Genomic DNA, 23,695 nt, shown 5'->3' with positions numbered 1-23,695 from the left:
TCCCCTCCAGTGCAGGATAAACTCTGATAAAGGCAGACACTTTTCCTCATGCACACTTTCTCCCATTTCCTGCTAAATGAAGGAAGTGAGCAACCATACCTCAGGGAATTAAGAGGTTAATTCTGTAGGGAGGCACCTTACTATGCTAGCAAAAAACCCTTTGCTGCTGCTCAGTGCACGTTTTTCTTCTCTTTCAACCCCTCACCTTTCTGTATTCTAATATCTTGCAATATTTTTCTTCTACCAGCTCTGACTATTTCTGGTTGCCACATTTCTGTGTATTATCAAACGTTAGCCCTAGAAGGGGACTTGAAGAATGTTTATTCTAAATGGCTTTTATGATTCTCTGGGAAAACCTTAAGCTCATAACAATTCCTATAAAGATTAATAGTCACTCCCTTTTTGGGTTCTGTACCTATTTTGAGCTCCTTTTTTTTTTTCCCCTTAGGTTTTGCAGGTTTTTTCAGTTTCTTGAAAGTTTTTATGTAATAATATGATAGCTTTTGGCCCAGAGGGTTAATAATTTTATTTAAGTTGATGCATTCTCGCCTAGCATCCCCAAGCTGCAGAGCTCAAGCACTAACAAGCCATGTATTCCCTAAGTAGCCCATATCCCATATCCACCACTGCAGTAAAAGAGCACCTACCATTCAGCTTTCCAGTCACACAAGAAATTTAGGAATGTAACTTCACCCACAGCCCATTTAGGCATATAATCCTAAATCCTGACAACTCCTGTACTGTTATCAGTCCTGTCTGCTGCTGCTGCTTCAGGGAATATGGGAGGGCTCCAGTGGGACCCAAACCATGCTTTTTAGACCACTTACATCTTCACAAGTATTTATTTGAAGGCATTTTCCTACCACCTCACACCTTCTTTGCTAACTTCGCTGCAACCAAGTCGAGCAATTTCCTTAAAAATCGTCACTGTGTAGCTCTTATGGGGGGAACTAAAATTAACTTCAGGACCTGCGGCTGGGACCACCCACGTCCCCAGTCAGGGCCGCAGGTCCTGCTCTGGCCCAGAGGGTACAACCCTGTCCTAAACGGGGACAACCCTGTCCCAAAAGAGTAGAACCCTGTCCAAAGGGGTAAGGTCCTGTTCCAAAAGGGGATAATTTTCTCCCCAAAGGGGGACAACCCCGTCCCCGTCACTCCCCAGGCGCAGGGCCCCGCTCCTCTCCGCTCCCCCACGATCCCACAATGCTCCGGGGCCCCGCCGCGGGGCCAGCGGCGCGCGGGCCCCTTCCCTCATTCAAATGAGCCACCGCGGGGTACGGCGCGGGGCTTGTGGGGAGTTGTAGTTCCACTGGCCTTCCCCGTGCGCGTCCGGCGGCCGGTGTGACTCGCCGTCCCGGCATACCTCGGGGCCGGGCGGAGCGGGGCGGGGCAGAAGCGCTGGCGAGGGAGGCTGAGGGGGCTCGCGCCGCGCACGGGGCTGCTGCCGCCGCCATAGTGGGAGCCGCGGGTGAGTGCGGGGGGCGCGACCGGCAGTGGCGGCGGGATCGGCACCGGCACCGCCCGCGGGCCGGCGCGCGGCACCGCCACACCCCGCGCTCGCCCCCCGCGGCCCCGTGGCCCCGTGGCCCAGCCCCATCCCCGCCGCGGGGCGCTGCCGGATGCCGCGGGCCGGGCTGGGCGGGAGCCGCCGAGCAGAGCCGCCCTGACCTTCCCCGTCTTTGAGGCGCCGGCAGCGCGGTCCCGGAGGGGCGGCGGCGGAGGCGGGAGCTGAGCCATCGCCGGCCGTGCCCGGGACCGGCGGGGCCCGCGTGTGGGTGGGCCGGCGGGTGGGCTGAGGGAGGCGGGCGGCCCGGGGGGAGCGAGGGGCCTCGCAGGGGCCAGCTCGGCCCGCAGGCTCGGGGCACATCGCTGCGGCGCGGCCGGGGCACAATGCGGGGTGCGGGCTGTGCTCGCCTCGCCCCGCCGGCAGCCCCCGGCGCTCCCCGGCCGTGCTGTGCCCGGCGCTGCCCTCAGAGGCACCGAAGCTTCTCGGCCTGGTACCCGTCCGTGCTTCGGTCTTGCTTTGCCAGGGCTCGGTATCGCAGGGAGGAGAGTGAAAGGGGGTGAACCAGGAGCTGCGAGGAGATGGTTTGTGCAGGGCAGAAGGTGCGCTCGGATTTAATGTTCTTGCTGTTTTCTGTCTTAGCAGAAGGTTGTGAGAGGACTGAAGTTACCTGACATGGTTGAATCACTTGGTCACAATGAACGTGAAAGGTTCATGCCTCCTTGGAGTGAAGCTAGCAAAGTGCATGTGCTCAGTGATCTGCTGCAACCGTGTGGTTTTTACATTGAGTTGCCCATTTCAAGTATGATGCGCAAGAGAGAAAATTTTTTTGCCTTCTCTGGCTGTTGTCACTTTTCAGTTTTGAGAACAATGAAAACCTGCAAAGGTGTGCAATAGCAAGGATTGTGTGTTACATTCAGTTAATGTGAGATAGCTTTCTGAAGACATTTAAAACCCTAAAAGCCTCTTCTTGCAATTCAAATTGAACTTCCTGTCTAAGGCAGGCTGAAATAATAATTCAGCTCATTTGAGTCTATAATTTCCAGTGTAAATATATCTTAGAGCTGGACATACTGCACTGAACTGGGGGAAAAAAAGCCCAGGTAAATGCTTGAGCAGGAATTGGTTACAGAGACGTTGCTTGAAAGTGAATTCTGATTCCTTAATCATCTGCCTTTTCAAGTTAATACTCTTCTGCCTTCTTGAAAAGTTGTGTTCAAGCAGTGATTTCTGTATTTGTGTGCCGTGACTTTACATTTTCTTTTAGCAGCAGCAAAACAAAAGGCATTTCACAGACCTTCACCTAGAAATAGCAAATTTTCTGTATATAGTGAAATGCCTGATCTCATTTAAAATGAGGTGATATTTTGGCTCACTTTTGGACTATTTAACTATTTTCCCACTGGGCCCTTAATTATTATTTGCCTAAAAGGTTGCAAGTTACTTGTTAGATGATTTGAAATATATTTGCTTAACACCTGTGTTTGTTCAGGTCTTTGGAAAAATGCAAATGGTAACAACTTTCTGCAGTTCCCTCTGCTGGGATTTCTTTTCCCCTGTTAATAAGAGGAACATTTAGTTAATGAAAGTGCAGAGTATGATTAGTTAAGGAATTGCAACATGTACTGATAGCTGGTAACATTGCAAGTATGATTCTTTTGGGTTGTTTTGAAACTTATAGATATTGTGGCAAGTTTGGCCATTCAATGTTTTGTTACTGTGTCTATAAGGTAAAGAAAAACAGGGTGTAGCAGCTCTCCCCTCCAGTTCCCCAGTGCCACCCTGTTTTGTATTTTTTTTTAAACTGGGCAGTCCTGTATTCATTTTGGATAAAGGAAATGTGGCTTCAGCCTTGCAAGCTTGAATTCAGTTTTTGGCTTGCATGAAGAGTATTCTGGAAAAAAAGGCAGTTGTGTCGCATTGTGGCTTTTGCTTAACAACAAAGCATTATGTCCCCCTCTGCAGTTATCTGTAATATATGTCTGTGTGTTTGAAAATCATCCTGACTGACTCAGTGTGGCCTTCTTGGGTTGTCAAGATGCAGTTGGGGTGAGCATTGAGCTGCAGGTACAGTGAAAGCTTTCCCAGAGTCTTCCTCAGGTGCTTTGTGTACTAGTGGCCTTACACTTGCTGACATTTCTAACGAAGATGCACTTCAGGTTAGCATAATTCCCTCATTAATTTGTTTTAACAAAATTGGAGTAGATGAATAAAAAGACTAAGAAGGGGAAAGTATTTCCCCAAAAGGAAATAGTCTGGACCTTGTCATCTTCCCCATTCTATTCTCCCTTTCCATCCTTTCACTGTTCACATATCTAGGCTTAATTATTTTTAGCTCTAAAAGCATATTTAGGATAATGTCATTTCTGGCACAGAGCAGTCCATGGCAATTACTTGGTGGAGGTCTCTGAAGTCAGGGGTTTCTGATTGGCCTTGAGCTGTAGTTCACAGAGGGTTCTCCTCTGTGCATCAGTCAACTGCTGTGGAGATAATTGTGAAATACATCAGAGAAACACTTCTTCCCTTCAGTTCTGAATGCATAAATGTGTTCCTCAACTGGAAATGTTACAGGTTTTCAGATGAGAAAGGTTCACTGCTGAATTGGCATTTACCAGGCAGAGCTGCAGAGTGTTGAGGATAAATGGCTGATGAGGCATGATGCCCCTCAGTAAGTTCCAGTATTTCTGCATCCCTGTGTTACTGGACACTCTGCCTGGGCTTGTTTAGTCTAGGAAAGGCTTGAGCAGAGCTTAATCCCAGCCTCCAGCCTGTGTCAGGCCATGATCAGAGAATGGAGCCAGGCTTTTCTCAGGGTACCTCATGGCAGGGCAGGACACAAGGGCACGGCTGGGACAGCTGCCCTTTGTATGAGGCCACTCAGGCAGTGGAACAGGTTTGTCCTCCTGCTTTGAGCTGGAGGAGGTCCCTTGCAAACCTGCATTGTTCTGGGATAATTTGCATAGTTTCTCTGTTGGGAGTGGATCTTTTGCTAAAGGAGGATGATCTGTTATCAAGTGGTCGTTGGTGGAGTTGAATAGAAAGAAGATTAACTGGTCCTGTGATGCTGGTTGCATTGTGTTCCTAGAAAGTGCACCTGGAGACACTCCTGTCTTTGCAAGTTTAGTGGCAAAAGAAAAGCTACTGAAGGAAAAATAGCCTAAAACTGTTGGCTGCTTTACTTTACTTACCAGTCTAAAGACTGCTGACTCTAATCTAAGTCATCTAAAATACCTGTGTGGTAGAAATTGCATGAGTATCAGGAACTGAAAAAGCTGAGAGTGCTTTCATTGTCCTTATTTGCTCCTCTTAATCAGTAGTGAAGGATGCAGCAACTGATGGTCAGAGCCATGTTTGCTGTGGATTCACATGTCATTGGACCAGCAGCACAGATTTAAGGGTGATGTTGGTGCTAATTTGTTGCACCGATTTTCAAATTTTCCAGAAAACAAGCTTGAATTCAATCTTAAGAGAGAGTAACTTTGATGGTGTTGGGTTGGCTTTACTATCCTGGGAGCATGGTTTATTTAGGCTGAGATTACTTGTGGAATAAATATAGTCATAACTGGGTAATAGAAGGCAATTTTCTCCACTAGTATTACAATGTATTGCTTTGAGGTTTTTCCTCTTTAAATTCAGTGGGTTTTTTCTTAGTGTTTTGCAGACCAGAAGAACTTTACAGACCTTCTGTGCCTATGGTGGTTATTCATTGATTCTTTGAATACAGCTTGCTTTTTAAATGTGGCAATCCCTGGCAACCACCTCTGGGTTTTTTTAGCAATTTGTCTTTTACTATTGCTCATGCTAGTTTTTGTTGACTTTTTCAGAAAATGTTGTATTCTTTTAGAATCACAGGCCTACCTTGCTCCAATTCAGAATGACTTAATTTTTTTAATTGATAGCAGCAGCCTTACCTGTGTCCAGGTCAGATAATGTGGTAAAGCATAACTGCTGGCTGAACTTTTTGTTCCTTCTCCATACTGCAGAGCTGTGACAGTAGCTCACCTGCTCCCAATGTCACTGGCACTTACATGTTTCAGAGAAGGCAATCTCTTCACTAGTCTTATTTTTCCAAGTAAAAAAGTGACTTTTCCTCAAGCCATCCCTCTGAGTAGCTCCGGTGGTGCTGCATGAGCAGAAGGATGGACTTTGTGCTGCAGCAAACTGACAGAATCATGTGTTGTGTAGCTTGGCAAGGAAGCAGTAGGAGAGGTTTCATCCAGACAGGTGGCAGAAATGAGTCTCTTAAGGACTGAGCTCCCCTGAGGAGTTATGGGCAGTGTTGGTGTGCTGGTGCTAATCTCACACCCAGAGCTAAGGCAGGAGGGATGGGAGAGGGGTGAGTGTAGACAGAGACACCAAAGCTGGGACAAGCAATGGAAAAGATTCTGTATTTTTGGATTTTGTGGATAAAAAAGCCTGCCTGAGGCCGTGTAACCCTAGTTTTACTCAAGGTCACTCAGTCTCAGTTCTCTGTCTTCTGGGTGCAGCTTTCTCTCCAGTGCTGCTGCTCACTGGGTCCTGCAGCTTGTCCTGCTCCTGGTGCAGTCTGCCCCGTGCCAAGGCAGATGGATGCAAAGCAATCACCAGGGATGCCCTTGTACCTTGTAGGATGAGATTTGTAGGGATTGTGGTGAGAGATGTGTAGAGGGATGGGATTTACTCTTGACATCTCAGTGTGCAGCCTGGCAAAGGTATTGGAGAGTTTTGTTTTGATGTCACTGCAAAAGGCCCCTGCAGAGAAGCCCTTCAGTTCAGCAGTGTCAGCAGATACATACCTGTTGAAGACAGAGCTGCTGGGAGCTGCAGCTTTTGTGCCCTGTATGGGGTTTCTGCTTCAGCACTGAAGCACTGCTGGGTGGCATTTGGGGTGGGGATAAATTCTCTAGTACAAGCAGAGTTCAAGAAATAGAGTGAATAATGTGAATTAAGTATTACACTATGTGCTGGTGGCTCAGCTTTACAGCTGTGCCTTGTGAAGAAGCTGTGAATCAAATGGACCATGATGTTCTGAAGTGGATGTGGGGAGGTAGGCTTGCTTTGAAGTGACAAAGGCAAGGAAATTAATTAGCTTAAGGAAATTATCTCCTTTTCCATGGGGAATTAAGGTGGAATATCCAGTAATGCACTTACACAATGGTAACTTTCAGCAGGTGCCTTTAAAAGGACACGTGTCCTTTTTAAGCAACACCTTAGGAGCTTTCTAGTTTATTGAAACTTCTTTTATCTGCTGTTATATTAAGTGGATATTTTGTTTCTGTAACCATGGACAGGTTTGAGTGAACCACAGGTGGATTTGGCTGAATGGCTCTGAAATACACCCTGTGTTGCCCTAGTGTTTGACAATATCAGAACCTGTGCTTTCCTCATAGGTTTGCAATAGATCCTAAAGCCTTTTATATTATATTTATCTCATCAAAATACTGTACTGATAAGTGTATCAATACAGTCTTACATGGGTTGTGTCTCATTGAAAGGGACTGGGCTTGATGACACAGATCATTCCCATCTTGTTCTTTCTTTAGGTACATCTCTAAGCTTCTTACATCTGTAATGACAGGCAGAAAACACAAGACAGCATGGAGGAAAAGGTGACAAATCAGAACAGGAAAATGAACCTTTCCAGGAAGAATGAGTGTTCAGCAAAACCATATATAAATGGCACAGGAAAGAGAATAAGATTATAGCAAACAAAAACAATTAGTCAAGGATCATTAATTTAAACCACATTTTTTTAGCTTTTTCTTATTTCTCAGAAAATCAACATTATAATTGGTCAAATTTATTCTGGTTTTTATTTTATTTATTTAATAGTATTTTACTGTTCAAAATACAAATACTTTTTTTAGGAGGAGATAGCAAGCTAACATACTAATTTTTAGATCTAGAAACCGTAATTCTGCTTTCCATATTTAAAATAAGAATTCCTTCGTTCCTTACAATCTCTAAGGCTTTTTGACAGGTTCAGGATTGAACAGAAGGCATCTGGTGCTTGAGTGAGGCTGTTGTGCCTTGAGGGACTAAATGAGGTGCAGTGCTGGCATACAGCTTGGTCTTGGGTTTGTGTGATGGTACAGGAGCTGTTAAGGGTGAATGCACTTATTGTGTGTGGGGAAGTTTAATATGGCAACAGCTACCTTGCTTTAGCTTCAGAAGAATAAGCTGGTGGTTATTTTTTGTCCTTGGCTTCAGTGTTAGATGTGTGACTGCTAAGCATCAAAACTGTCAACTAAATTTGCCCTTAGATGTTTAGGAATATCTGATAATGATGTAACTTCATGTGTTGGAATTGAAGATCCATACAAAGTGAATCAAGGTGATTTTTACCTGTGCTGATTGTTGGCTCCACTGCAGCCATCCCAAAGTAGGTACACACAGGTCTGGAATGGAAACTGCAGGCATCAAAGTTAAGTCCTACTCCTGGTTTCCAAATATGGCATGAGTCCTACCTCTCAGCAGGGTGGGCATCACTCAGTAGAGTTTCCAGGGAGTTGGTGCCAAGGTTTTAGGGTGCTTTTTCTTCAACATAAAATCCCCTAATACAGGCTGAAGTTATTTGATTTCTGGATCAACTCCAGGTTAGGCTGATATGCAGCAATTATGGATGTGCAATCAATACAACCTTTTCACTTGTAAAGAACTAGATTTAACTTGTTTGGGAGGTGAGTGTGGGGCTGGTTTTGTTTTGATTTTTCAATCTATTGTACTTGGGTGATTTTTTAATTTGCTATGTGTTTTCCCAGAGGAGTGGCCACACTGGGTAAACTCCTCCAGACTGAGGTATGTACAGCAAGTGTCAGTGGAGAGCTCATGATGGTGACTAACACCAGGCTGTAGATCTCTTTGGAGCAGTTGAAACAAGAGTGATGTGGCAACAAGACTTTGAATTTTTATGTTAGTGTGCTGGCTTGGTGATTTGGATGTTGACTATACTGCCTAGGAGTGTGATTGTGAAATAAGGATGTTTAAAATGTGGTAGCAGATGTGCTTGGTAGTCGAATTTACCACCCTGAAAACACAGATGCTACCTGCTGTTAGGCCATTGATCTGACACAAGAGATTTGCTCTTCTGTAAGTCTGGCCAAATCTGTATGACCTTAATACTTCCAACCTAGAGTCTGAACCCATTTCAGTTCCCTTTGTATGAGTAAAGCTCAGAGGCCTAAAATATGAAAAGAGCTTTCTTGTCCAACTGTGCACAGAAAGCTGGGCCTGGGAGTATCCTCTGTGGAGGTTTTGGGAATGTGTGTTTTGCTTCTCTTAGGAATTTGTTAAATCTTATATAGGTGTGTGAGTAATTGACAGTTAAAGGAAACCAAAGTAACTATTATGTCCTGTGTCCTAAAACAGAATTTCATGCCTTTCTAGGCTTGCAGTGCAATGTAAACCTGTAACTCCAAGGTTCCTGGACAGGGATTGAGAAGAGGGACTAGTGGCTGACAGGTGTAGATGTTAAGCAATTATAGTTTGCTTGAAATGAACTCAGGTCTTAAATATAACTACAAATAATTTTAAACTCAGGTCTTAAAATATAATGTAGGGTTTGAGTGCAGCTTTTTTGTGTTTTGAATTTTAGCACAATTCTTCAGATTTTCAGAGAGAGATCAGGATAAATAAAAATGAATTTGCTTTCTTGAGAAATGTAATGTGATACAGCCATCTGTCTGGACTGCTGTGCATGCTCTATGCTTAACCCCTCTGGAACAGAGGGACTTGTGTTCAGAAGTGTGGGATGCCTTCAGCACCTTCACTAGGAACTGCAGATTCTCAGCACTATGAAAAGTCATGGTTTGTATCTTGAAGTTATCACAGGTTCAAAGATAAACATTGAGTCTACTTCAGCCTCATTGCCAGAAGAGGATGGGCAGTAAGCTTGTGTTGAACAACGAGCTGGTGAATTAATTCTTGTTATGTGCCATTGACAGGACACTCTTAGAATGGCCTGTGGATGGTGAAATACCTGAGGAGCTAAATACATGAATCAGTTGGTGTAAGCCACTTGCAGACAATCCATGTTAACAGGTCAGTTGTTTACAGTAAATGAGATCAAGCTGAAACAGGGAGCACTTGCCAGCTTGTTCAGATGGTGTAACTTCTGAACTATGTGAAGACAAGGTGGTAACACTTGGTTTTGTTCTTGTTCTCCACTTTTGTACATGAGGTGTGACCTCATACTGAAATAGCTCTACAAACCAAATCTATAATTAGAAATTAAACCATTCAGTATCCAAGACTTTTATTTACAAGTCTAGGATACAGAGGTGAGTTTGTCCTACTTATCCCAAAGAAAAATTCAGGGCAGTTGAGAAGATCTGTGATTCTTGATGCTGATACTCAAGCCAAGTGTTACACTTATTCCTATGATCTTTCTGATGATTTTGTTTGCTTGTTTTATAGTCACTGGCTCTGGTTGAGGATTCAGAATGGGAGACAAGCCTATCTGGGAGCAGATTGGATCCAGCTTTGTACAACATTACTACCAGCTTTTTGATGCAGACAGGACTCAGTTAGGAGCAATATATGTAAGTATCCACAGAAGGGGAGCTGGGACTCTGTCCCCTTATCTGTCTGGGATTCCCTGTTTTGATGTGTGAGAATACACAGGGTGGGATAGTGGGCTTTATCCTGACTCCAGAATGCCAGTCAGTGCAATCACACTCACTTTTATTTATTGCTTTTCTTTGGAGCTTTGTTTGCCTTACAGGCAGTCAGACTCACAAAAGCCCTGTTTAGCTGTAGGCAGTGATTTGTTTTGGAGGGGTTTGATGATAATCCTGTCATGAAGTGCTCTGTAAAAGCAAACATTCTAGTCTTAGTTTGCTATTAATTTACAGGCATGGATTTGCTTGGATCCCTCTTGAGGTGGGTTGTAATTTAAGGCCTACCCTGTGTTTAGCAATTCTTGCAGGTGTTTCTTGGACCTCATGCTGTATTAATCCTCTGAACAGTAAAATAGATTTACAGTTTTAAATCCAGTTTAAAATGTAGAATAACATGTTAAATGAATGTAAATTTAGTTTAAATTTCCTCAAACATTAGGTTTTTATTTTTCCTTCTTATTTGGGCTGAAGTAGACTCAGATACTAGAATTAAAAACTGTAACTAACAAACCCAAGAAACATCAGTTTTCAGTTTTGGGGGAAGATTCCTCTAGAGCATGCAAAGTGCTCTGTGTGTGGAGTTGATTGCTGCTGGTGAGGAATGCTGCTGGGTGGCTGAGGAATTGCAGCAAGAGGTTCAGGGCTGACAAGTCTTCTAGCAGCATATCCTGTTTTTCTGGCTGGTTTTTCATCTGCTGGATGAGCTAAAGTTTCAGCAAGCTCTTGAGGATTTAAATGGTCAACACCCTCTGCCACCCCTCCTTATACCTCAGCAATATCCAGCAGCACTGATACCATTTGCTCTTGGGATTGTTGTGTACTTGCTGCCTGCCAGGTTGTTGGTTGACTTTGCCCAAGAAGCTGTGTACAGAGAAAGAAAACCAAGCAGTTTGTGTTCCAACCACAGCTCTGAATACGGAGGCTCTCAGTAGTTTGTATTTTACTACCTAAATACATTCAGTCCTCAAAGTGGTGTTAAGTATGGACTAATTTAAATTCCTGGATTTAGGGCCTTCCACACAGTGAACTCCTGGCTTTTTTTCACCCTGAGGGTCTTTCTGCCTTCCATCATTCAATGAAGAGTCCTGTGCACATGTAATTGGGAGAATTATTATGCAGGTCTCTGATGTGTGTTGTTTTGTGAAGCTCCTGAACTGTGGAGAAAACACACCCTGTTTTGTGTGGCTGAAATGCACCAAGGTCACAATTTGTATAATTTTGGGGGAAATCTGCAGAAATGCACTTTTAATGATGAGCTTTTTCCCTCCAGAGACCCTGGGGGAGCAAACAAATTTTACAGCATGCAGGAATGCAGCAGGGAGCTCTTAGATTTGATTTGTGTTCCTGTATCACTACTTCCACCACAAGATTCAGTTTATCTTTAGTGGTGTAATCCAAGTCATTTAAGACTTCTGTCACCTATTCCAGGTAGGGATCTGGCCAGTCACTTTTGAATTGCCTGAGTTAGGTGAGTTGAAGCACTACCCTGGTGGTGCAACCCATGTTGTCATTTTCTTCATATATTTTTCTCTTTACACATGCTTGACTTTGTGTCTGTAATTATTTTTTTTTTAATACTTTAGATTTTCTGCTGAAAGCTGACTTTTATCCAAAGGCAGGAATTCTTTTTGCTGGTAGACTTATGATACTGAAATGTAGTGTACTTAATTTTTAGTTGATTGTTATAAACTTCTTCAATTGATTTTGCTGGTTTCTTTCTATATCCCTTTGAGGTAGTTTTCAAATGGCTGGATTCTGAGGATTTCTGCTAAATACATAAATTCTCTTATCAGCATTGCTTAAGGATTATCTAAGTTGATAACATTTTTCTTTTTCCCCAGATTGATGCATCATGCCTTACGTGGGAAGGACAGCAGTTCCAGGGCAAAGCAGCCATTGTTGAAAAACTCACTGTAAGTCTGTAATCCTTGCTGAATGTTTTGGGAACAGTTAGGAAGACTAGAAGATAATTGCTTCTGAAAATTTGAGTTAGACTTAAGCAGTTCAAAAATCTTGAACTTGTGATTCCAGCTTAGATTCCAGCATAACATTTCTTCTTCAAGAAATGTTATGAATTACTGCTGCCCAGTGGGTCATTCCACTGATGGCTCTAATGTTGGAATGTTAATTGACTCCATAGTTTGCAAGGTTATTTTGTGACTGCAATTGTATTTGACATTATTGATTTATTTTTTTAAAAGGTCTAATGCATAAGCTGCCTCTGATCTAGAGGAGTGAAAGGTGCCTTTGCTCTTTTAAGGCATGCCAAGGAAGAAGCAATAGCAATCCTGTTACTTGGATCTGTCTGTGATAAAGGCTAGACACATTACAGCAAGGAACAACTTGTTTTCTGATACCTAAACTGCAAATAAATTCTATAGTGGAGAAGCTGACTTATCCTCAATGCAGATTTGTCAGCAGTTCAGATGTGAGCAGGTATGGTTCAGGACTTTGAGTTTCCTCTTCAGCAAGTGAGAGGACACTGGAATTCTATGTTCGTTTAAACAAAAAGAATTTTTATCCTCTAGAGTAAATCCATGCCTCTGTTATAAAACTGGGGGTACTTGCAAGCTGTCGTGAGACTAGAAAGTTTGTTTCTCTTGTGAGATATGCAGAGGACATGCTTTATAGGTCACCAGACAGTCTGCTCTGAGTATGGTATTTCAGACATTTTTATTACACATTGAGAAGAAAAGTAATTGTAACTTGACACTTGGCTTATTGCACAGCTACTGCTCCTGTGTTTTGGAATTGCTTCTTTTGCCTAAGGCATCTTTAACTGTAAAGACTGAGCTTTGCCCTCGGGTCTGTGCCTTAGGTACCTGTGTTAGCTGCACGTCTCAGAAACAGCAGCAACTGTTTGCTTGTAGGTGAGGAGCTACCCAAGCTCCAGGGTTGCTTGTTTGTGTACTCAATGTTCTTTAGACTTTTGGGCTTGCAGCCACTCAGATACCCAACCAGCCAAGCATTTGCTTGGCCACAGTGTCTGATTGCTGCCTTGGATTCAGCCCAGTGCAGATCCAGCCCCTTTCCCACTGTGACACAGCTCATCTTTACCTTCCCTGTCACTGGTGCAAGGTGGACTTTCTGGATTTATGTGCCTGCTGCAGTTGTAATTGCTGAGTGAAGACACACTACTCTGCTTTAGGGAAATTTTTTCTGGCTTTAGAAAAAATCCATCTGCTTAAAGTAAGGAGGAAAAGCACTGAAGTTACTCTGTGCCCTTCCACCACCATGGCTCGTTATGGGCTGTATCAGCTTACAGTGACTCTAATGTCGTTCAGCATTCCTCTGTCAGCACTGAGCTGCCTGGGCTCCCATTGCTGTGTCAGCTTAATGTGCTCACCTACTCTGCTTCTAGAGCTGCTTAGTCAGTTCAGCACAGCCCTGAAAGTTTGACACTGAAATTCTTTCACACTTCTGTGGTCTTGTGTCCTTCAGTGCCTGGCTGGTGAACTGATGTAAGCACAAAGAGGTGGCATTTTCTTTTAGATCAAGTTCTTTGCTGTGTGACAGCAATGGTATGGCACCTTTTCAATCTGCTAATATAGTAGGGCAAGGTTGCATGGGCATTGCTCTGCAGGCCCAGCACATCTGTGCCTTGCTACAGCATGGGGGTTGACACTTGTTCCTTCTGTCCTAATTGGTGCTGGACTTGTTTAACATAGAGTGCCTGTGCTAATTAGGGGCAGCCTGATTTACATTGAGCATTTGAGATAATAATTACGTAGTTCTATGAACATACTGAACCAAGGAGGAAGCTGAGACAGGTATTCTTGCTGCCAGCAGTGAGTTTATGCTACTCAACTTTATTCTTGCCTGACTTCAAGGAGATTCCATAGTTTTCATAGTGAAAGAGCAGTCAATTTTTAACATCAGAGGATGGTAAAAACCTTGCTTGTGTGGCTCCATGCTTTTTAGACACTTTTATTGTACTTCTCATACCACAAAATCCCTCACTCCACTTATGCATGTCTATAAGTAGGTATCCTTTTGAGGTAGCCTCTGCCTATCCTAAATATCAGTGATCTTTTCTGTCACCTACACTCCTACTCTTTCCAGTGGATTTCTCCCAGTGCATCACATGAGTAGCTCTCTAGACTCGCCAGCTATTTGGGATCCTTGCCTCTGAAGAGGACAATCATAGAGACTTGAAGGTTGGAAAAGTTGTCCAAGATTGAGTCCATCCTTTGACTGAGCACCACCTTTTAACTAAACCATAGCACTAAGTGCCATGTCCAGTTGTTTCTTGAAAACTTCCAGGGATGCTGATTCTACCATTTCCCTGGGCAGCTCATTACAATGCTTAAGATTTTCAGCCAAGAAATTCTTCCTGATGTCCAACCTGAACCTCCTCTGATGCAGCTTGAGGCCATTTCCTCTTTTCCTGTGGAATCAGGTACTTGAAACAGCTGCTGTCTTACCCAGCCTTGTCTTTGGTTCCTTGTCACCGTTTTGCAGAGCTCTTGATTCCAAAGCCTTTCCTTCCTCCCTGGAATGAATTGCATTCATTCCCCTTCATCCCTCTGCCTTTTCAAGAGAATCTTTTTGCAGGGCTTGTTCAACAAGAAGCTCTTGTGCTGAGGTGGGACTCGACTTTGGAGTACCCTCTTGTCAAAGACACATTCCAGCCTATGCTTGTGCAGGCTGTGTGGGCATTTTGCACATTCAAGTTCAGGATGGTGACCCTGGAAAACATTCTGCTGGTCATTCAGAAAAGAAAGCTCTGGATTTGTGTTGTTACTAAATGTCTATTCCATACTGCAAAGCAATTGGTTCACTTTGCACTTCGAGTTGGTTGGGATTGCACTCCCAGCCAAGAGGGAACACCAGAGGCTTTATTAAAGGGTGTTCTTGAATAGTGTCCCTCTAATTAGGCTGCTCCCTACACTTCATTTGCTTCCTCAGTTTCTGATCCTTCCACAGTTTCTGTGTTCTGTTATCCATGGATTTAGCTTCCTAGAATTCTTCCTAGAGCCTTAGGCTTGTAGAGCCAAGACTGTACTTCATATCTGTGACAGCAGGACTTGTGTCTCTATCTAGGCCTTCTAGGAAGTCTTTGAGGCTCCTTCCACTAGAGGGAAATGCAGGACTTGTTGCAGTATGCATTTGGATCTGTTGCAGCCTGTTTCCAAATGCAGCAGAGGCATCCAAGTGCCACCTGAGGTTTGAATGGCCATGTGCTGCCATCCTGTGCAGTTCCTGTACTTTGGGTATCTGCCACATGGGCACCTAGAGCTCCATCCATCCTGAACTGTCACTAAAGCACTCAGCAACAATTCAGCTTTTGGGACAACAGTCCCGAAATTGCATTTGTGTGGCAGGACTCTCAGATCTGCCTGGTGTTTCATGTTCACTGCTTGGAATTGTCTGTGTTGGAATGTGAATGTGGTCTAAGTTGAAAGACAGGAATTACTCTCCAGTGCCTGGTGTTTCTCAAGGTGTGTTCCTTGCACATGCACCTCCAGACATACTGACATTGGCTCCTGAGTGTCAAGGGAATTAAAAAGGGAAAGAGTAGATATGTGGATTTCAAGTCTTGAAGATTTCATCCACTTTTCCTTTCCATTCATAGCCACTTTAACAAAAAAGCAAATTCAGAGTTGTCTGGTAAACATCAAGTATTAGATGATAAAATCTTTTAACACAGTTCAGAGCAGAGGTTTGTTCCTTCACCATAAGAACTTTGAGCTTACAGATGATCTGAAGCCCTTCAGGCAGTGCAGTTAGAGTAGGAGAAGATACCATTTACTGTGTATGGTGACATTATTTCCTCTTTTGGTGCTTGAAAAACACACCTGTTAAAATTTACCCCACATGAGTAGTGCCCTGATTTGCAACAATGCCCTGTGCAGTACTGCAACTATAGTCTAACACTTATAATCTATAACTATATATCTAACACTAATGTTGGATTTGCTCAGTCTTTGTTTTGTAAGTTAAATAATTCCATTACTGTACATTTCCTTATTTTGATTTCTTTTCATTGCAGAGCCTCCCTTTCCAAAAAATACAACACAGCATCACAGCACAAGACCACCAACCTACACCTGATAGCTGTATACTCAGTATGGTAGTGGGACAGCTTAAGGTAAACTCTTTCCATTACAGGTTAATGAGTGCTTATGTCTTAGATTTTTGCAGGGTTCTAAATAATCTGATTTCTGAATACATTTAAATGCTTTCATGGGTGGGGAAGGAACAGGGATAAGCTTGTATTGGGATATTGCTCCTCTGCTGTTCAAGACTGTCAAGAAATGCTCCTTCCTTCAGATACCTAGTTCTAGGTAAACCACCTGTAATTTGACAGTCATGTTCTGCCAAGCAAAGTATTGTGGATTTTACTGTGCAGACAAATACCATGTGGGTTCTAGAGGCATCAGTATTTCCCTTACCCTGATACAGTAAGGTTTTTGTGTCCTCTGTTGCATTTTAAAGCATTGTCACAGTGTTCTTGGACAATTTAAGCACATCTGGTTTAACATCCTCCTTGATGTAATGTTTGCATTGAGCTCTGATTTAGCAGACTTCATTTTGTTAACTGACCACCCTTCAGTGAGTCCATACATTTTTTTACTGTCACAGGACACAAGAATACAATCCTGGTGTTAGTACAGTCCTGTACCTCTGTAATCAAAACTGATTCAGCAATGGGAACGTTGCCTCTGAGATCAAACACTTATTGTTGAAACAGCTGCTTCTTGTGAAGAATCAGATTATATTTCAGGCTTAGTATGACCATATTGCTGTGTGAGTGATACTACTGAACTGTGTCAACTTACCCAGCCTGCCAATATACCAGGGCCACAGACTTGTAAATTCATGAAGCTGCTTATGAATGAAAGACATTGTCCTGGAATTTGCAAAAAATACTCTGTACATAAAATCAGCTGCAGACAGAACTTGCTCACAGTGGGTGGTAATAGTTAAAAAATGTGAAATTATGTAGCAGTAGTTAAAGTTATCAGAGCTCATTTGGTCCAGCCATGCTGTGAAGTCAGGCCTCTAATGCCATCCAGTCCGTAGAGTTACCTGCACCCAGAGTGTTTTAAAATTGCTGTTTAGATTTCCTTTTCCTGCTAACTTGATGGCACTTCTACTGTCAGAGCATTCAAACTTCCACTGACACTGTACTGTTTACTAAGCAGACATAGGACTGAGTGTTTGAATCTGCTTGCTAAGCTGTTCTCTTTGTTTTGGGCTGGGCAGCTGAGAAGAGCAGTGCCCAGTGTAAAGCACCACTGCTAAAGCTAACAGAGGCAGCTTTGGCTCTCATTGAAGCTGCTCCTGCTTCCTAGCTGCAAGTTGGATTCCAGCTTTTGTGTTGCTCAGTCCCACCTGCACACACTCTGTGGAAAAGCAGCCACACATGACCATGGAAAGCACTGAATTACAGGACAGATGTGCTGATCTCCTCAGCCTTGCTCTTGGGTGTGCACAAAATTCTGTGATGTGATCAAGACCTTTTGACTCCATGTCTTGGGCCAGTCACATCTGCACCTAGTTTTGCACAGTCATGTTTTAAGGTTATTGCATAATTATCAAGTAGATTGCAGCTTGCAGCAGTGATTGTGGTGGATCCTTGGCAAGAGACCAAATTCTGAAAGATTCTGTAAAGTTATTGGGTTTTCTCAAACCATAATCCATTAATATGGAAGGACTGTAAATGCAGTCTGGGAGCGTTCCATAAATACCATGACTTGTAGTAGTATTTTCTGATGTGTTTTTTTTAACCTCTGAGTAATTTCAGTTTGCTGAAATTACTCAGTATAATTTGGGGATCATGTGTTAGAGCATCCAGGTATTTGGAGAGAACATGCTGGGTTAAAGTACGCCTATGGTCATGATCAAATCCAACTTGCTTGTGAATTTTTAGTAAGTGAGGAAAGGTTTTTCCACTCTTCACATTTATGTGTCTCAAACCTTAGCTTTAAAAATCACATTTTAATCCCAGGAATGCTGCTTCTCACAGAACAAGTGTCCAGAAAGTCAAAGTCAACTTAAAACCTTAACCTCATGCTTCTGCCCTGTGTGATATTTACAGAGGTGGACAAATGAAATATCAGGAACCGTCTGTGGCATGAATGAGCCTGGCTGTCATATGTAGTGAATGCTTTTCTCTTGTGCCAATTCACACATGTTGACAGCCATTCTACTGCATCTCAGTGCTGCTCTGTGTACAATACAGTAACTGGGTGCAGGTGGTGCATTTTAACAAGTGGCTCACATGTAGCTCCAGTTGAGCAGGGAACACTATAACAGGCAAACATGGAGCTACATACTCACTGTTATTTAAAGCTGCCTTCTTAGTGATGTGCCTGCTCAGCCTGCATGTATTGCTCTCAAGGAGAACTGTAAGAGAATTTTGCACAAGGAAGGGCACTTCCAAGACCACCAGTAGCATGCTAATATACCAGTATGAACTATAAATAAATTTTTTAAAAAAACCAACCTTTTGCAGCAAGCAGAATAATCACCTGCACTGAGGGGCTGGGGCACAACAGCTTCTTTGAGAAGATACTGCAGAGTAACAGAGCATCTAAGTAGTGACTGCCAGTAGCAGGGATCTAACTGGCTGGCTAAAGCAGTGCAGTGATTGCTTTCAAAGATCCTCTTTAATGGATTGTGATAGATATTAATGTTTGGGTGGGGTTATCCTTTTGTAGAGGTATAATAAATATACATCCACTTACTCTAATCATATTGGTTTTTATTGCTGTTCATTGTCTGAGTGCTGCTTGCTTGCTTCAGCCAGGAAGAGTAAGCATCAGTTTAAACCTTTGGCAGTGAATTCCTTTTGGTGTGACCCTGCTCTGCCAATGTTCATCCAGAATGTCACCCAGTATCTTCAGTCTGCTTCACCTAGTAATGTATTTCTCCTGTCATGCTCAGGCAGATGATGACCAAGTTCTAGGCTTCCAACAAACCTTTTTGTTGAAAAACTTTCAAGGTGCCTGGGTGTGCACCAACGAAGTCTTCAGGCTAGCCCTCCACAACGTTTAACCCTGTGCCTTCCCTGTCTTCCAGTCCTCGCTGTCCTGGTTGAGTAAGGAGTGCTCTCTTCTCGCCCTTCTGTCCCTTGAGCTCGGCTGAGAAGCATGGCTGTGGCTTGTGTGTTCTCAGAGCCATGTGGCAGATCTGTGGCTCTCCCCAGAGTGTGATTTTTGAAGTGATCCATGCAGAATTAATTGTGAATAACTAATTGTTATGCAGTGTTTTCTAGTCTTAAAAGGAAAAGGAAATTTGCAATTAAAATCACTGGGTAATGCATGCTGAACACTTAAAGCATTGCTTAAAGCCTGTTAAATAAGGCTTAACATTTGAAAGAACCTGCAGTCTCAAGTAATTAGCCTTGCCTTTGAGGTAAGGGTTGTTTCAACCCTGCAGTTCAATCAATAATTGCTGGGGGTGCTGGTGAAGAAGTAAAACTCTCTCTGACCAGGCAAGAGGAGGAAAATTGTGTAGCTAAACCTGAAATGCAAAGCAGCGTTGCATCTCAAACTCTGACATGACTCACTTCTCTGTGAGCTGAGCACTTCCTTTTGAGCCTCCAGGTCAGAAAGGATGGAGAAAAACTGAAAGGTCAAAAAGCTGCCAAGATTGTGGGCAATGAAGAGCTTGTGGAACTGGGAGAGGAGGTGGCTAAGGACATCTGCTTGAAATGTCAGTAATTGAGTACTTCCAACAACCTGAAAGCAAACTCTTCCCAGTGGTGCCACACAGTGTAACAAGGGACAGTGGTCAGAAACCGTAACTTGGAACGTACAGATGGGACACAAGGGAAGATTTTCATGAGAAGACTGAAACCCTGGGAAGTGGTGCCTGGACACCTTGTGAAGCATCTGTTCTGTGAGAATTTGAAGACTGCTGGACAAGGCTGTGGCTGGTGCAGTGAAAGATGTCCCTGCCCAGGACAGGAGGATTGGATTAGATGATCTCTAAAGGTCTCTTCTGTGGACCTTTACCATCTCTGGACCAGCTGGTTCTGTGGTTCTGTGATGCAGAGCTGCTGTAGTCTGTGCTCATGCTGAGCAAAAGGCTGGCCTGGAAATCAGAGGATTCTTTCAGTCTGATTCTGGGACTTGTTTAATTTTTGTTTTAATTCAGTGATGTCATGGAAGAATTTGAACTGCACAAAGGAAAGTTTTATAGGAAGACTAAAGCCCCTTGTGTTTGAGCCTGGGCTCACATGTGGAATGCAAATCCTGAGTTGGACATGCCTGAATTTGGAGTATAAAGTAAAGATAGTTTCAGTGGTCTTATCTGAGCTGTGATGAAGATCTAAATTAAAATGGAATAGGATTAGTCTGTGTTTTCTGTGGCATCTTGAGTCACTAAACTGTGAGCCTTTGCTATGGGCTAATATTACATAGTCAGAATTGGGGAATGGACTATAAAGTATATACTTCATCTTGAATATAGTCTAGGATTTTCCTTGTTTCTAAAGTATACTGCTCCTCTATGCTATGAAGGGATAACATGAAAGGAATAAAGAACATAATAATGTGTGACTTCATTGTGGGAATTTGCTGTCTGTAACACCAAATATTTTGGGGAGAATGCCCTTTTAGTCTTTCTTCATGTGTCCAGCCCTGAATTTCTTAAGAAAGGAGGAAATTCTCCTTAAGCCAAAGCATCAAGAGCTGCAGTGCTCTTACCAGAATCTACCCAGGCTTACCAGAAATCAAGGAGACATACACTAAAGCTTCTCTGGAGATGGTATTATTTTTTTCCAGAAGTATATTTTGAAGCATACTTATGTCAGTAATAACAAGCTCAAATTTGGTGTGAAAAGTACTTATGCAAACTAGTAATAGATGCCTCAGTGAAAATGCCTCAGCTGGAAAAGGCACAAACCCACAGGCTTCAGTGCCCAGGCCACCTCTACAGCTCAGATATGTGAGCCTCTGTTCTGGGCACGTGTAGTAGGGATGACCCTTCCTTTGGAATAATTGCCATGGCTGCTGTCCTGTGTGCTAACACACGAGCTGGATGGCTGGTGTAGCCCAGCAGAGTTGCTGGTGTTCACACTGGGCTCCTTCCTAGGGAGCCTCGTGCAAAGCAGGTGTGAGGGACAAGCTGCCCTTGTCTGCTGCACAGGGACTGCTGGCACTTGTCTTGCTCATTCAGTCATGTATTGAACACTGACTTGCTCATATTCCTGGCCTTACTTGTTGCCTTCCTAATTTCTGGCTGTAGTAGTTTCCTCATTCACTTTGTTCCTCATGGTTTTATAGTAATTTATCTTGCCTGTTCTCCCCATTCTCATTATATTTTTGCAAGCTGAAAAGTTGTACTCAATTTACTTTCTTCAGTAGGAAACCATCCTATTATCTGGATAATTCTTCTTGTCCTTTTATGACTTTATTGTAGCATTTTATTTTTTTAACTTACAAGAAATGCATGCAGGATTTGATATGTGGGTGCTCTTTGCCTATTTATGCATTTGCTTACTTCTGGGTTTTGGTTCTTTGTTCTTTCCTAACAACTGCTAACCCTGTGCTTGCCTTGATAGCATTAAAGCTCTGGTTTAATAAAGAAATATCTGTTATTATTTCAGTATCACTTTCATGAGGGGCCAGTCTAGGGTCCACTTTGGTTTACTCTGTGAATTAGCACACATTTACAGAAACTGCACTCATTGTACACCTCTTAACTTCCCAGGCAGTTGTCACTGTGAAATCCTTGCTGTGGTTTTTGGATCTGAATGCTTCCTTTCCATGCACCTGATGCCACCAGTGTTCTGGTACACTTGCTGTTCTGTGATATAACTGATGCCCTTTGCAAGTTGGTCCTCAAAGCTGACTTGTTTCACAGTCCATGAATACTTTTTTAAAGTAAAGTTTCTTTTTTGTTTATTCTGTAGTCTGCTTTGCTCTTCAGACTTTTCACTTGTTCTCAGTGATCAGCAGCAGGGCATTGCCAGTGAACATTCATTGCTTTGACAGCCTCTTTCATCAGCTGCTCTGGCTGCTGCTTTTAAAACCTCTTTTTTATAAATTTCCTCCCTTTTCTGAAGCTGAATAGTCATGTGTTGAAAAAATAAAATCCTCCAAAATACTGAATTGAACACACTACAGCCACCATCAGAAGATTGTTTTGTAGTTGGTCCTGTGTGCTGCTCAGATTAAATCCTGTTGTGTGATTTCCAGCTGATTGATTTGGGAATTGTTTCTGTTATTTTGAGGATTTAATTCCTGCACAATGCCTCTGAGAAGATGGGTAAATAAAATTAGGTGGGAGTACCTAATTAGTCTCCCTCTGATACTCTTTTCTGCTTTTGTAGTAATACTGTAAATAGCCAGACATATTGTCAGGCAGGAGTGGAGGCACTGCTGCAGCCATTCCCTGTGCTCAGCACACATTGTCACAGCTGTAGTGAATGCTCTGCTCCCTTCCAGCTGTTGCTGGACACTGGAATGGGAAGCACTGTGTTTCTGGGCAGCTGCACCTGCTCTGGCAAGGCTTTCAAAGCCCAGGTCACCTGCATCATGCAGGCAGTGTTGATACCAACCTCTACAGAAACTCCCTGAAACTCCCTTCTGCCATCAACCCAAAGTTCAGCAGTTAAAAATTGAACCAGTTAAAATTTCTTTTAAGCTTAATTCCTGGGCAAGGGGTTTGTGATTCCACACTGAGGCAGGTATGTTCCATCAGTGTGGTGAGTGACATGTCAGCAAGTCTTCCACAAAACCCCAACCTTAGATGCTGTTGCAGGATTTCCATGTCTCTGGGCCAGGGTGTTTGTCTGCAAAGCCCCTCAGAACAGACCCTCTGGTGGAGTTGGTGTCTCCTGGGGTACTGCACATCTTACAGCATGTAATGTCACTGTTAACGTTAGCTTGAAGTTGTCTCATCATGAATTTTAGAATAAGTTTCTCAAATAAATGAGTATTTTGACCCTTTTCCCCCCCTCTCTTTCTACAGGCTGATGAAGATCCTATCATGGGATTCCACCAGATATTTCTATTAAAGAACATCAACGATGCCTGGGTTTGCACCAATGACATGTTCAGGCTAGCACTGCACAACTTTGGCTGAGCAGCCCATCCCGAGGCACCCGGGCTTTTTTTTTTTCTTTTATTTTTTCTTTTATTTTCTTTTTTTTTTTTTCCTTTTTTGTTTGTTTTTTTTTTTCGTTTTCCTCCTCTCCTCTTAACTGGTATTATTCACACTCACAGAACATTCCAAATATCATACACAAACCTGCAGCACTGCAGAGCGTGAGCAAGCAAGACTTGTGACCTGCCCTTCTGCTGAGTTTACATTGTCACTAGATGAGTTTCTTGTGCATGATGTTTGGAACTTAGACTTAGCTGCATTTGATAAGAGAAATTTGTGTTGTACCAGCATGCCTCGGAAAGAATTTATAATGCAAAAGGTTGTTGTTTATGTACTGACAAGATGCTCTATAACCCAAAGAAATGAAAGAACAGCAGCCTGTACAGCCCAGTTATTGATTTGTTCAGATGTTTCAATGCTACATTACACAATAAAACAGAGATTTTCTTAAAAGTTTAAATTATTTTTATGAGTTGGCTGTGGAGTGTGTGTGATGGCGCTTGCTGGGGGTGGACTGTGTCTGTCTGCTGGG

General features: G+C 43.1%; 1 protein-coding gene across 1 annotated transcript; it reads left to right on the top strand.

The window, feature by feature from the left end:
- Positions 1 to 1,355: 1,355 nt before the first annotated feature.
- On the top strand, positions 1,356 to 23,623 carry NUTF2 (nuclear transport factor 2). Its single transcript, XM_066557470.1, has 5 exons — positions 1,356 to 1,468; positions 9,899 to 10,023; positions 11,943 to 12,014; positions 16,094 to 16,192; positions 23,029 to 23,623. Exons 2-5 carry the CDS (start codon positions 9,925 to 9,927, stop codon positions 23,140 to 23,142), a joined length of 384 nt encoding a protein of 127 aa, XP_066413567.1. The 5' UTR covers positions 1,356 to 1,468; positions 9,899 to 9,924; the 3' UTR covers positions 23,143 to 23,623.
- The last annotated feature ends 72 nt before the right edge of the window (positions 23,624 to 23,695 follow it).

The sequence above is a fragment of the Molothrus aeneus genome, chromosome 11 (genome assembly GCF_037042795.1).
Source record: "Molothrus aeneus isolate 106 chromosome 11, BPBGC_Maene_1.0, whole genome shotgun sequence".
NCBI lineage: Eukaryota > Metazoa > Chordata > Aves > Passeriformes > Icteridae > Molothrus > Molothrus aeneus.
Note: the sequence above shows the minus strand (reverse complement) of the source record. Positions and strands in the feature narration are given on the sequence as shown.